The following is a 14,446-nucleotide window of genomic DNA, read 5'->3' on the forward strand; positions in this document are numbered from 1 at the left end:
TTTTATTTAATGAATGCACATCGGGATTATTTTTCTTGAATGACATCTGAATTTGTATCTTTATAATTTCAATTTATTTCTGCAAATTTAAATGATGGACATAAATAATCAGATAACGCTCAGAACACAAGAACATTCTAAACTAATTTAAGATTTTTCTCTATGAATCTATCTGTGTCCTTCGCTCTGCTGCTACAACATACTAGTTTAATTGGATATTGTCTAACTTATTATCTGTATGTTGCACGACCACACAGTTATTTTAGTGAGGGGTCTGTGCAGAGCTGAGCTGCAACAAATGCACAAACATGCACACGCTCCAGTTGTTCTCCAACCCGGACAACAACATCAACAACAACAGCTGTTAGCATCTCGCGTGTAACTCCATTTCCCCCCACAGCGTCAGCGCCCTGGACCCTCCCCTCTCGTGCGCCGCTCTGCCGTGACAGACATGACAGTTATTAATCACCTCTTCTTCCCCCAATTCCCAACCGGACCTGGGATGCAGAGGGCTGCTGGTTGGGAGCCGGAGGTCTGCGGCTAAAATTAGAGGCCGGCTCAATCAACAGTCTGATTTAGTGGTAGCAAGTGTGTGTGTGTGAGTGTGTGTGTGTGTTGTCTGAGTGCTGGGGCAGATCAGAAGGCTGATCCCACTGGATTTCCTGTTCCTGTGGGACCCTGATTCTGCTCACCGTTGCCGTTCTCCTTTTACTTCTGCAGCTTTTTGCTTATTTTGTTTCTATTACTGCTAAATATAAAATGATAAAAGACACCCCCTCTCCTCTAACACCCATCCCCAAAAATCCCAGCCCCCCCATACACATAAAACACCCCAACCACCACCCAGTCAAGCAGAGGTGACCTTTGACCTTTTAAAAAGCTGGGTATTAGCTACCTTATCAGTGCCACGCTCCCCCTGTCACCCCATCTCTTACCCACCCCAATCTTAAATTATAAAAATAACAAAGTGAGAGTGAAAGGGGAGCGGGTGGGGGGGGATGCCGGAGTGTGTGCTGCTTCTCGCGTTGCATGTAAACCCCGTAAACCCGACCGGCCCGGGGGTTTAGTTGGAAACAAATGCAGTGCTGAGGTCTGATGGAGGTGTGTGTGGGTTCGGTGTTGGTTTGCCTTTCAGCTGGAGCTGGCGGGGGGGTCATGGGGGATGAAGGTGAGGCTGAAGTCATTTTTTATGTGTGTAACAGCGCATCTATGTGTGCAGCCATTTCTTACAGTACTAACTTAAAAACTAAAATAATTACAGTTCGGGTTTATTTTTTATAGCCATGGTCATTATTATTTTTGTCAGCTCTTATAACAGCGACAGAACTTTTGCAGGTCCTGTTAAAGGTTGGTGAAGCAGTTGGTGTTAGATATTCTGGGCCCTCTAATCTTTAAACCTGTTGTCTTGTCTATAACATTGTATTTTGTCCCTTGTTGTTTGTATGTTTCTATTTGTGTTTTTTACTTTATATTTGATATGTGTTTTTGTACAGGACTTTGGCCAGCTTTAACGGTGTTCAAATGTGCTGTAGAAATAAACTTGATTTGACATTGTACTCAGTGAAGTAATAACTGAGATCTGGCAATATAGCAGCGTTGCTGCAACAAAGTCCCACCAGGCAGAAACACATGCAATCAGCCGATCCCATAGGTTTCAAACAAGACCAGTTAGGCTACTTTTACTAAGGTAAAACTGAAAGTAATAATCTCTTAATACACAAAACTGTGTGCATGCACAACAGCACCACAGTACCTCTGGCCAAAGTTGAAATCTCTCTTTCCAATAAGTTTGACTAACATGCAACGTTTTTTCATGTTTATTATACCGTCTAAATTCATCTTAGTGACCTTGCTACATTTTAAAATCTCAGCACTTAACTTAAAATGTAAAAGAAAAAATCAATATATGGATAACTGTAATAAATGTCTGAATAGCCTCTCAAGCTTTATGCACTACCTGAAAACAGTGGGTCATTCTGTTGAAGAAATGTAACATATGCATGATAGAATGATGAACTAATTTAGAGCCAATGAATTGGTTTGAGTAATTTTTAGAGGGAACAAGTCTGAAATCCATGCTCTTAAATGTGAATATGTTCTTGTTTCTTTACTCCTCGATGACAGTAAACTGAATACCTTTGGATTGTGGGCAACATGTTGGGCTTTGGGAGACACTGATCAACATCTTTGACCATTTTCTAACATTTTATAGAGCACAACCAATCGTTTAATGATAAAATAATAAGTATATTAATTGACAATGAAAATAATCGTTAGCTGCAGGCCCAAACTAATTAACTCTATACGTGGTGTTTTTTCCCCATACTGTTTTCTCTGTGTCCACACACAGTATACTGTTGCGTACTTTTTGTGTTTAAAGTGTTTAAAGTGGAAGTTAACCAGACACTAGACAGTGCAGAAAATAAATGTGGCGTTCGTCATGTTTAACAAAGCAGTTATGAGCCAATAAGAAATAAACAAAATATCACCTGCTCCATCAAAGCTTTGATTGTGTGTGTGTGTGTGTGTGTGTGTGTGTGCGTGTGTGTGCGTGTGTGTGTGTGTGTGTGTGTGTGTGTGTTATTTGGGAGGCATAGAATCAGTGAATATAAACAGATGGATGGAGGTCAGTAAGGTCAGTAGGTGCAGGTGAACTCTGCTGCCGTCAGCGTACATACCTCCTGCATTCCCTGACTTTGACCTTCTCACAGCCCCCATCTGATACACACACACACACACACACACACACTCAAACACATACATGCACACGCACCCTGTACTCCCTCTGACTCTTTCCTTTATTCTCTGTGTCTCTGTCCCAAATGTCAGTGAATGGCAAACTCAGAAGCTCCATCATAAAATCTTTAAAAAAAAATTAATAATAATAAAACAAAAACACAAACACATACAAAAGAAACATTTAGTCAGCTGGTTAAAATTATTCCACTTGAGGTGTCCTGGTGGCATGGTGGTTAAGACTCATACCATATGACCGCAACGTCCCGGTTTGGTTCCAGCAGGGGACCTTTACTGTCTGTCATAACCATCTCTCCTTCTCTTTCCTCGTTTCCTGTCTGTATCTCTTCTTTCCAACAGACAGAAAAAGCAAATGCTTCTTTATTCCAGCCTGTATTTTGTCTTTATAGTGCAATCTTTATGTCTTTATAGTGCAATTAATTAAATGCAATTAGTGCATTAATTAAGAGGTTATGTTTACTTAATTTCAGAAAGTTTTTTAAGTTGTCCAAAGATGTTCAGTAGATTAAAGTTACACTTTTGTTAACTGGCAGATTTTTGCTTTAAAAAAAAGTAGAAGAGAGTCTAATGGAGCATATGTGTTAGTTTGGGTGACACGTTTATAACTTTATTTCGTTTATAAAAAAAAAAGAAATAAAGCTATAGAAGTATTTAAATATTTAATGGATTTGCACTTTCTTCCTGTATTTGAACCCATCAGTTTGAAATATTAAATCAACAACAGAAGGAGGCCATCGGAGGTAATGTCACTGCGCCCTCTGCCCCCCTCCTCCTCCCCTCCTCCCCTCCGTCTCCCCCTCACTTCTCCTATCGCTGCGTCTCCCCTGGCCTTCTATCTGCCCTCTCTCCCATCCTCATTCCTCTTCAAAGAACGGGAGGAGGAGGAGAATAAGACTGGCCTTGAGTGCCCACTCTCAAGCCACAATATCTCCCTCAGGCACACACGCACACACACACACACACACACACACACACACTACAACAATCTCCAAATTCTTTTACAAGCTGCATCAGACAGCATTAAAATCACTTGTCAGCAGTATGATTCGATTTGTTGTACTTTACATGAATAAATACAAAAGAATTATTGAATGTGACATAATTTGTGGAAATGAATCCGAATGAAAACAAATAATTTTTTAATTTGATTTGACCTTTATTTGACCAGGAAATCTCTTGAGAAACAATATATCTTTTTTAAAAGACAGACCTGCCAAAATGGTGGCATAAAACAGTCAAAATAGAAAGAAATTACCAAGATCATTTGCAGCAAATTAAAGATACAACATAAGAGTCATAGATGACAACCAGAAGTTTGCCAACAAATTACAAATATAGACACATTTGAACAAAGCAATTAACTTTAATGTTGTTTCTGGGGTCAAAAAACACAAAAACAATGCTACTTCACTACTTTTTGACTGCTATTTAATCCGATTTTGTTCTGATGATGTTATAAATAATAGTTTTGGGTGTTTCCATTTCATTAACAAACTTGTTAATAGTCTATTTGGATTTCTGTTATTGGAGTTTTATGGCAGTTTGATCATAAGAGGTCTGACAGGGAGTTCCACCTCTCCTGGGCCTCACTGACACCAAACGTACGGTACCTAACATTACCAGGTCAACATAAAGTTGTCTCTCTGTGTATTTATCTGTTCATGCATAGCTCATATACCATATAAATTGTAAAATCTTCCTCACATGGTGTCATATTAATGCTTTACGGTCATTTTATCACCCTAATCAAATGCATTTGTGGAAGGAGTATTTTATTTTAAAATAATTTGCTGGGGCTTTTCATGCCTTTATTTGATAGGACAGCATGTGGCATGTTGGAACTGAACCCGGGCCGCTGCAAAGAACATGGGGTGCACACTCTACCAGGTGAGCTACTGAGGAGCTTCAAAGGAAAGTACTTCAACTTCAATACTTTTCTACATATTGAGTTCTAGTCGTCAGTAGAAAATACAAAAACATATACTTTAAAGAATCAAATCTGAAGATTTTGCAGTGATTATTATCTCTTCCTGTTTTATTTTTTATTTTTATAAAACATTTTTACAGCAGCGGGGACCGTGACACCCCAAACCATAAAGAAATACAGCCAATATCAACAAAACAAGAATAAGAACAGTGTAGCAAGAATATTATAAACTGAGAACATCTGAGAACGGCTGTCTGCACCCGAGTTGCAAACCACTTGACAAAGACACAGATGTTTTCCCATCACTTCATAAATCCCATATATCAGAATGGAAACAATGTGCCAAATTGACAATGACAAGTTTCAAATGAAGTTATTTGTTCCATCATCTCCTCTCTGAGTCCTACATATTTGACGGCTTCAGTTGTTTGAGGAGAGACATCCTCTTCACATTTTCTCGCTCGCTCTATGCACACACACACACACACACACACACACACACACACACACACACACACACACACACACACACACACACACACGCACCTTTCCGTTTCACCCTGCTGTGAACCCGTTCTCCGTCCACTGTGCAGAAAGCTTAATAAACATGTGCGGCGAGTCATTCCCAGAGTGCCCCACCACCACCATCCCTCACCCAGCCGCCCACCTACCGGCCCACCACCCTTTACACCCCCTGCATCCCCTTTCCATGATCTCCCCCCACCCACATCCAGTCCCTCTTCTACACTCAGGTTTCACCTCTCAGCTTCCTGCTGCTCCCAGTCACGCTGACACACACTCTCACACTCAACCCACTGACTGTCACAGGAGCACAGCTGGATGAAGTACTCTCAAAATACTAAAAACGCTCAGACACATTAAAAGTTAAATCTCTGCATTCAAAATTATACTTAAGTACAAATGCAAACAGATGCAGAAGAAAGTAGTCAGTATGCAGAGTTATCTTTCTCAGAGGTTAACCTTATTTTATATATAACTATATCATTGGCTTGTGATTATTATTGATGCATTCACACGTAAGCTGCATATTGGTGTTGCAGCTAGTTGAGCTGGGGTTAATATTAATGACTTAATGTATTAATAGGCATTTTCATCTGTAATAGTGCATCATTTATTTAAGATGATGACATGTTTATATGAGAAATGTTCATCTGTAAGTGACAAAAATTCTCCCGTCTTAAAAAACTTGTGATGTTTTTGCAAGCAAGTCACTGCAAATGTTATAATGCAAACTCCCATCATGTAGGACCAGGACCCCTTAGCTGATAGAGCGATGGAGCAGAGACCACCTACCACATACAGTATATTGTATCAAAATGATTTTGCATATTAAACTGAGGCCTGCAATGACACGCAGGGTGGCCTATAGTGTCATGTGTCACCCTTTATAAATTCTCCGGTGGTTTCTGAGGTGGAGGGGACGTCAGAGTCTCTTGTTGGATAAATGACACAACCCAGTGTAAAAAACTGGCCAGTATGGTTCAATAATACGTAGTTAGCTGACTAGTTTGTCATTATGGATAGGTGCCACACACAGTTCGGTTAGCTTGTTGACATGATTGCACTTTTTTTTTTATGTGTATCTTTGCTGATAATATGTCCGATGTGCATGTTAATTTGTATTTTCCTACACTTTCCCCCCTCCTGCAGTAACTCACAGGACCCCTGAGGGGTCACGAACCCTCCGTTGAAGACCACAGATTTTAATGAGTTAAACACAGAGTTAAATCGTGAAATCATAACTGTATTTTTCATACTCAACATACTTAGTGAGCCCAGTTTTGGAGATGCTGACTGCAAAGCAAAAAAAGAACATGACATCAAATGTAACGTGTTAACTAATAAGACAACTATGTGTGCGAGTGTGTGGATCCTACCACGTGTCTTCTATTTCAGGGTCAATTCGATGTCAGCTCGGGCAGTGAACGGAAATTCCAATTCAGCAGCGAGCATTTCACATTTCATACCTGTGAGCTGAAGCTAAGTGCCACTTTAGGATCACTTAGAGTTACACTGAAGGTTCATGCTCCCCTTCCTGCAAATACTTGTAGATAGATAGATAGATAGATAGATAGATAGATAGACAGATAGATAGATAGATAGATAGATAGATAGATAGATAGATAGATAGATAGATAGATAGATAGATATTTTCTTCTTAACTAACTTAACTTAATACCTTGCAGTCATTAAAGCCTCCACAGCAGAGATACTAACCCTGTCTCTCTCTGGCACTGGGCTGGGGTCGCAGGATTACTTTCTGTCAGCAGTGTGACAGCTGTGTACATCTGGTTGTGTAGGGGCCTCTTACAGCTCAATCCACACGTCGTTTCGTCGGTGTCTGGGCCTCCGCAATCGCTGCCACTGCTCACCTCATTACCAACAGAGCCACACCTCCATCTGTCCGCCTAATATCTAAATCCTACTGCAGATTAGTGGGGGAGTCAGGGCCCGGAGGAGGGAGGGGGGAGGATGAGGAGGAGGAAGGAGGAGGATGGGGGAGAGGGGAAACAGGATCCTGCGTGGCACATGAGGCTTTATTAATGATCTCTATGGGTTGTGTGGTGGCGGCTGCTTTTTGAGTTTGTGGATCATGTTTGGGGATTGTGACCATTACTGTACTTTGTGCATGTGTGTGCTGGAGATAAAGAGAGCCAGACAGAAACAGACATAGATGGCGTCATGTGATTTCATAATCCCTGCATGATGACCGAAAATTTGAAAAAAAGCTTATCTACTTAAAAAATTTAGTGACGGTCAACTGTTTGGGAGTCTTCCATTAAATAATTATTATTACCTCCTTTTGTCTGGTTAAATCTGGTGATTTATATTTTCCTTATTGTCAACAATAATATTAGTCTGCGTATCAAATCCTGATATATCCTCGTTTTATTGCTTCGACTTTGATTTTATCATGTTAGTCGTTGGTTTTTCCCTCACTTCTTATATTACTTTGATTTTGACCTCATCAGCTTTGACTTTTTTTTGTCGCTCCTTCTCTTTATAATTACATTATTGCCTTTTATGTACATTTTATTTCTTTACTGGTGCATACCTGACCTGAGGCAGATTCTGTCCCATCTTGACCGAAAAGCACTTTGGGTCAACTTCCGTTGTTTTCAAATGCGCAGTATAAATAAACTGACTTGACATGACTCATTCGTGCCATTGAGCTTCAAAAGAGAAAAGAAACAGTTTCAAACACATCAGTTAGTCATACTGTTGCACGGGATGACACGTTCCTTCATTATCATGAACACACACACTGTGGTTTCTTCCCACACACGCTGTCCTGCGGCTGTGAATACTCACCAAGCACACCAAATCTGTGTCTGAAAATAGTCTCCAACAAATCATTTCCACTCCTGTTTGAGAAACATCTGTTAAAAACTTTGGCGTTATTTTTTTAATGTAAATTGTATATTTGCATTTACATCTTTACTGGGAAAAGTGGGTTTGAGGCACAGAGCTGCAGACAGGTAAGTATTGTTTATATAGGCTATATAATATATTACATTCTCTATTATGTTGTATAATATTAACAATGTTCTATAATAGAATATACAATATTGCCAGAATTATCCTTTTCCTGCTGATCACATATTAGAACATGCCATGCTATGCTAAAATCATTTTTATATTTTTACTCAAGTGGATTTTTGACTCAGTCAGACGACAGATACAACTTTAACCCTCAATATGTCACAGTTGATCAAACTTATTAGACTGTAATTTAAAATAAGGTGTTTTAGTTGTCTTTATACTCCTGTAAATGTTAAAGGGTGATATTTGCAGTTCACAGAACAGTTTCCCCAGTGGAAGATTTCACCGGTTCCACTCAATTGTACCACTAACAGCAGTGACAGTTTGATTTCTATCACAGATGATCTTTTTGGGTAAATTTTAACTACAAGCTGGCTTGTTGTAACTTTGTCTTAATTTTCTAATGGTTGCTTCCCTTCTTATAAAATAAACCTTTTGTTATTAATGAGAAAAATCCGCCATAGCAGACCCCAAAGCTGCATGACCTGGTGTGCAGTATCTCTATTGTTCAAGGATTTATTGGACTACGTGAAGCACTGCAGCGAGACAGACATTTTTAAATCTGTTTTACTTACTTCTTTCAGACTTTGTGTCAGTTTAGCGAGCAACACTGAAGAGTATAGTCAGTGTAATAATAATGTATCATGCAGCACGTTGTGTGTGTGTATGTGTGTATATATATATGCATATTTGCATCCTTTCTCTCGTCTTAAGTCTTCAGAATTTTAAAGCACACCATTAAGCATTTTATCCCAAATTTTATATCAAATACAATGGGCCTATATATTTTTCTTAATGACCCTCCTGTTAAAATGCCACCATTATTAAATGGCCATCATTAAAATCTATTATGAGTAAAAAGTAAAAAGAAAAAAGAAAAAAAAGAAATCAGACAAAACAAAAAACAACCAACATTAAGAGTGAGTGTGATTGTTCTGCAATTGTTACATAACCTAAATTATCTACAGATTGCTATGACCATGGGTAATTGTTCAACATCAATTCAGTTCCACACTTTAAATGAAATGAGTGGGCAAATACAACTGTTTTGGTAGAGAGTGTTCATTTCTAAGCATATGTGAAAAGTGTTTAACTTCTTTTCACACTTCTTATCGTCCAGACAGATTTTAGTTAGAAGTTATCTGCCAACTGAAGAACACAATGTCATGACAGGTTAGGAATGTGTGTAGGCTACACAGAGATGAGATAGACAAAAGAGGCTGTGAGACTGATATTCACGCACAATATGTATAAATGAGCATTATCTCAAACTGTCCTCTTGAGAACAAGAGTAAGAGGCTTTACTGGTCATCTTGTGAAGACGTTGCAGGTTTTCAGGATATTTGGTAGCATAGTGCCACCTGGTGATCAAAAATGTAAATTAATTGTTTTATAAGATTTTGTTATTTTAAACCAAACTGTTTTTTAAAGTGTGAAAAGGTTCCAGATACCAGAGAACTACAGTAATCTGTCCCATAACAGAATTATATTTAAACACATTAATTCCCAAAGTACTTTTTAAAGGTCAAATTTTACAGCCTAATGGACTTCTAATATTTATTCTATTCTATTTTATAGTTACTGTCAGTTCTGGTGTCATCTATCTTTGTCTGAACATTTTAAAATGTATTACATGAGAAAACATGACTTTCCTACATTGTTAAAGGACCTTTGCACAAAAAGCCCCACATTAACAAAGCAGAGCAGTGCTGAAAACCAAACGTTTTGCCTCTTGGTCTGCTTGTTTTGTCTTTTACTGTGTTGATAAAATGGCTCATAGGCCGTGGGAAACAAAAATAAACAAATGATAGTCTGTGTATGGGCTTTTACGGACAGGACGAAAATAACACTACATATCCCATCACCACTGCCTGGCTGCTGAGCTGCAAGGTGAAAGGTCAGGTCGCCTCGATATGAGGTAATAACAAACATGGCGGCGCTCGGTACAGCACGGTGCTTATTTCGGAGCTACTCTCGGGCGAAAAATGTTCAGAAGAGCAAGCAAATGTTGGCGAGATGTACCACCAGGACGCTTTGTAGTGCAACACAAGACAACGGTATGTTTTAATGCAGTGGACATCATTGTTGTTGACTTATTTTCTTAAGTGTAACACTGACCTTGTAGCGTGTTTCGTTAGCCTCTATTCTGTCAGTGCGGGTGTCACACTCCCTTAACAAATCTGCCTCTTTAAGATTACCTCACACATTGGCACAGATATAGACCATGTCGAAGAATATTTGATATCTTTAGAAATGAATTTGAGTATTTGTATGAATTCGGCATTGCGTTCGGTAGTTAGCTAATCAAGTGTCACCATCTTTCTAATAAAGTCTTACCTTACTGGTCAACAGCGCTGGCTACCCACTGCATTAACCTGAAAATCGATAACAACGTGAATTTCAGCCAAAGAATATGGCAGAATTTACGGTGAAATTAATTTAAAAAGTTACAAGTTTAAAGTGCATGTCGTATTGGAGAGGGGAGTTGCATAAATTTCGAAAGGTCTAACGGTAACCTACCTAGTTATTGCCACAGCTTTTGTCAAAGTAACCCTTAAATATGCTAATATTTGTAAGGAGTCTGGTGCGTGTTCCTTTACTACAAGTTAGAAAACATGCATTAGATGTCCAGTTACATTCCAGTCGTGGCCACTCACTGTAGGGTGCAAACAATGTTAGCCGATTTGAGATAAACTAGTGAACTTAAAGTGCTAATGTTTATGGTTGTGTAGTTTGTACATGTGATTAACTCGTGTCACTTTTCATCCAGCCCTCTCAGACAATGCAAAGCCGCAGTTCACAGATCCAGCTGTGCAGGACATCCTCACCAGGATAACAGGCCTGGACCTGCAAAAAGTGTTCCGGCCCATTAAACAAGAGCTGAAACCGCCCACATATAAACTCATGACAGATGAGCAACTGCAGCAGGTACCCTTTAGATAAACCATAATAACTTCCCAGTCACACATGGCCCTGTATCACCTGTTCAACCAATCCCTTGTGTATGTTCCCAGGCGATGGAGTCAGCCAAAGAGCAGGCTAAGAAGCTGCTTCAGATGCCACCCGTCCTGCCAGAGAGGAAGCCCATCAACGATGTGCTGTCTGAGGATAAGCTCCTGGATGGCATGGACACAGCCAAATACGTCTTCACAGACATCACCTACGACATCCCACACAGGGTAGGCACATGGCTTTATTTTGTGTTAATATGTGTAACTGAGGGTTGGATGGGGGATTTTTAACTGCATGCCACAGTAGAATTAAAGAGGCAGCATGAGTTTGTGTAGCTGCTCACATATCTTGCATTATTTTCTTGTCTATAGAAGTGGGTTAAGTTTTATAAACTCAGTTAGTTAAGGGCTATTTTTGATGTCCTATTATAAAATAAAATAACGTAAATAAAAAAATATTTTAGTGAGATGTCATCCTTGCTGCTCAAATGTTTGTATTAGTTTCTATACTTTTGATTCCAACTTATATCACAAATGTCCAAACTTTTTTGTTTTGTTATCTGTATAAATTTAGTTTGAAACACAATATTGTACTTTGATAATGCACTCAGGACTTTCACATTTCTCGAATATCTCCCTTTATATACATTATACACTTTCTTATTCATCCAGGAAAGGTTTATTGTTGTACGGGAGCCCAATGGCACCCTCAGGAAAGCAACCTGGGAGGAGAGAGACCGGCTCATACAGATCTACTTCCCCAAGGACAGACGCAAAATCATACCACCTGTCATCTTCAAGGAGGAGAACCTTAAGGTAGGAAAAGTCTGCCTGCTGCCTCCTCCTGTTACACTGAGCAGATCAGAGATGACCGCCTTTCCCGTGGTGACATTAAGATGAGGAATAGTCTTTCCAATTTGACCTGCAAGATAAACTGGCTTTACATAATGTTAATCCTGTATACATGCCCAGGTTTGTGTACATACATTTAGATTGTTTCCACTTGTTTTGTTGATCACTTTCTCTCAGGCAGAGCAGCACATTTTTTTTACATTATAATGCAGAAAATGGTGCTTGGGATGATTACTAAATCCCCAGTAATTTTACTGTTTCAATGCACTGGTGTCACTTTCAGCAATTGCATTTATTGTTAAACTGTAAAATATCCTTCCTCCATTACATGTCACAAGGGTTTTATAACCACATTTGAGTGATCATTGCGAAGAATGAGTGTTAAGGGGCCGAATCTTGATCTAAATTTTTTACTTCCTAATATCAGTATTGGCATCGTCGTCAAATATCGAGTTTCGGTCGGGCTGTAGTAATTACTGGGTCACACATGTGCATGTAAACACACTCAGTGATAAAGCTATAACTGTCATCCCTGAGATGGGAAGGTCTGTGAGGTCTACAAACATTATTCCAGTCCTGAGAAGAGTAATCAGGCAGAATAAGTGGAAACACCTGTGTGGGTGTCCAATGAGTATCTAGAGGCTTTTCTCATTTATTAATGTCTCTCTGTTAGATGGTGTTTTCCCAGGACCGCCATGAGGACGTGTTGAACCTGTGTCTGGTCCAATTTGAGCCAGACTCCTCAGAATACATCAGGGTAAGATGACATTGATTTTCCTGTTATTTTGACCTGATCACCAACTGCACTGAAATCTGCAGACTGTACATAGGCTGTTAAACCATGAAATGTCCACAGTCAGGTTCTATATTTTCGTTAGGCCACTTGATATGCGAGTGTAAAATGGGAACAATCGTGTGGATTGGAAGCTAATGAATTTGATGTGAGGAGCATTGTGCTGAACATCCAGTGAAGTTAGGATCATAACCTATCCTGTACATATGTCTAGGTCCATGCAGCTACCTACGAGGATCTGGACAAGCACGGCAAATATGAGCTGCTGCACTCCACCAGACATTTTGGAGGCATGACCTGGTACCTGGTCAACGCTCGCAGGGTGGATGGGCTTATAGTGGATATGCTGAAGAAGGAGCTGTGAGTTGTGTCTGTCTTTTAAAATTGAGAATTTGACAATTTTAAATTTAGTTAGGTTACACCAGCCACTGTACCTGCCGACAGAAGGATGCAGCCTAAGCCCCCAGTTTGTGTTTGTTTCCAGCTTCCAGGATGCAGTGAGCTTAGTGTCCCTGTTCCACATGGTCCACCCGCACAGTGAGTCAGCCCAGGAAGCTGCCAGCCAGCAGGCTACTGGCACCGAACTGCTGAAGGTGAGAACACACAACCTTGACAGGAAATATCTGCTGACTCGTAGCTCTATTTTACACTTGTATTCACTTTGCTTTTTATATATTATTTATTGCCATTTGATCCAGAAATTGCCCAGGTCATATAAATGGTGTCCCTCAGGCATTGGAGTAAATCAGGAGTCAGTGTAGCTCTTGAGAGGTCACATCAAGGCTGTCTCATCTAAGGTTTCCAGTGTGAGAGGTTTGGGTTTGTCTCCAGCGTGGGAACTGTGGGGCCAAGCCCGGGACACATCAGGTCTTATTAGCGCTCACATCCCCTCGGCCTTGAAGCAGAGGGGAGCGACATTGAGAATGACAGCCATTTAATGTGCAAGGTTAGCGGCAGGAGACACGGGTGTGTGTCTGTCTGCACAGTCACTATCGCACAAGGCCTCTCGTTTAGTCACGCTTCATTGTGGAGCACATACTTAGCTGTGTTTTATTAGCTGGGCACTAAAAGAATTATTATTTGTACTTTTAGAACTTTTGTTTTTTTGCACAGACCCAACCTCAGAGTAATTGGTGTGACCTGTCTCTCCTCCATTATGCTGACCTCTGACCCTTGTCCCTGCAGATATATGCCCAGAAGGAGTCCCAGAGGGCGGGCTTCATTGAGCTGGCCCTGCAGGCGTATGAGCAGATAGCTGCTAAGAGCTCCGCTGCCTGACTGGCCTGCTCCTAGATAGAAATATACAAATTCATCCACAATGAGCAAACCAGAGGAACGGACTAAAAATAGTACAAAATCTTAAGGTTCTTTCACTGTTTGGGTTGAAAACCAGAAGACGTACACTTGCAGACTCAAGTCATCGACTTGAAACGGCTTGTATGATTCACAATGTTGGTCATTTATCCATGTAAAGAAATTGTAGGAAAATGCTGTTATTGTCTATATGTGAATTTCATTTAGACCTCTGAGTGAAACCTGATGTGTTGAGTCAAATGTACATAACGAAATAAAGATCTTTCTACTTGTGTGACGTGTTGTTGG

At 40.0% G+C, this 14,446-nt stretch overlaps 1 protein-coding gene across 1 annotated transcript; it reads left to right on the forward strand.

Annotated features, from left to right (window-relative positions):
• Positions 1–10,166: 10,166 nt before the first annotated feature.
• Positions 10,167–14,432, forward strand: mrps22 (mitochondrial ribosomal protein S22). Its single transcript, XM_073487122.1, has 8 exons — positions 10,167–10,305; positions 11,019–11,176; positions 11,263–11,427; positions 11,872–12,015; positions 12,725–12,808; positions 13,059–13,204; positions 13,329–13,437; positions 14,030–14,432. The coding sequence occupies exons 1-8, from the start codon at positions 10,179–10,181 to the stop codon at positions 14,120–14,122; spliced, it is 1,026 nt and encodes a 341-aa protein (XP_073343223.1). The 5' UTR covers positions 10,167–10,178; the 3' UTR covers positions 14,123–14,432.
• The last annotated feature ends 14 nt before the right edge of the window (positions 14,433–14,446 follow it).

The sequence above is a fragment of the Pagrus major genome, chromosome 2 (assembly GCF_040436345.1).
Source record: "Pagrus major chromosome 2, Pma_NU_1.0".
Lineage (NCBI taxonomy): Eukaryota > Metazoa > Chordata > Actinopteri > Spariformes > Sparidae > Pagrus > Pagrus major.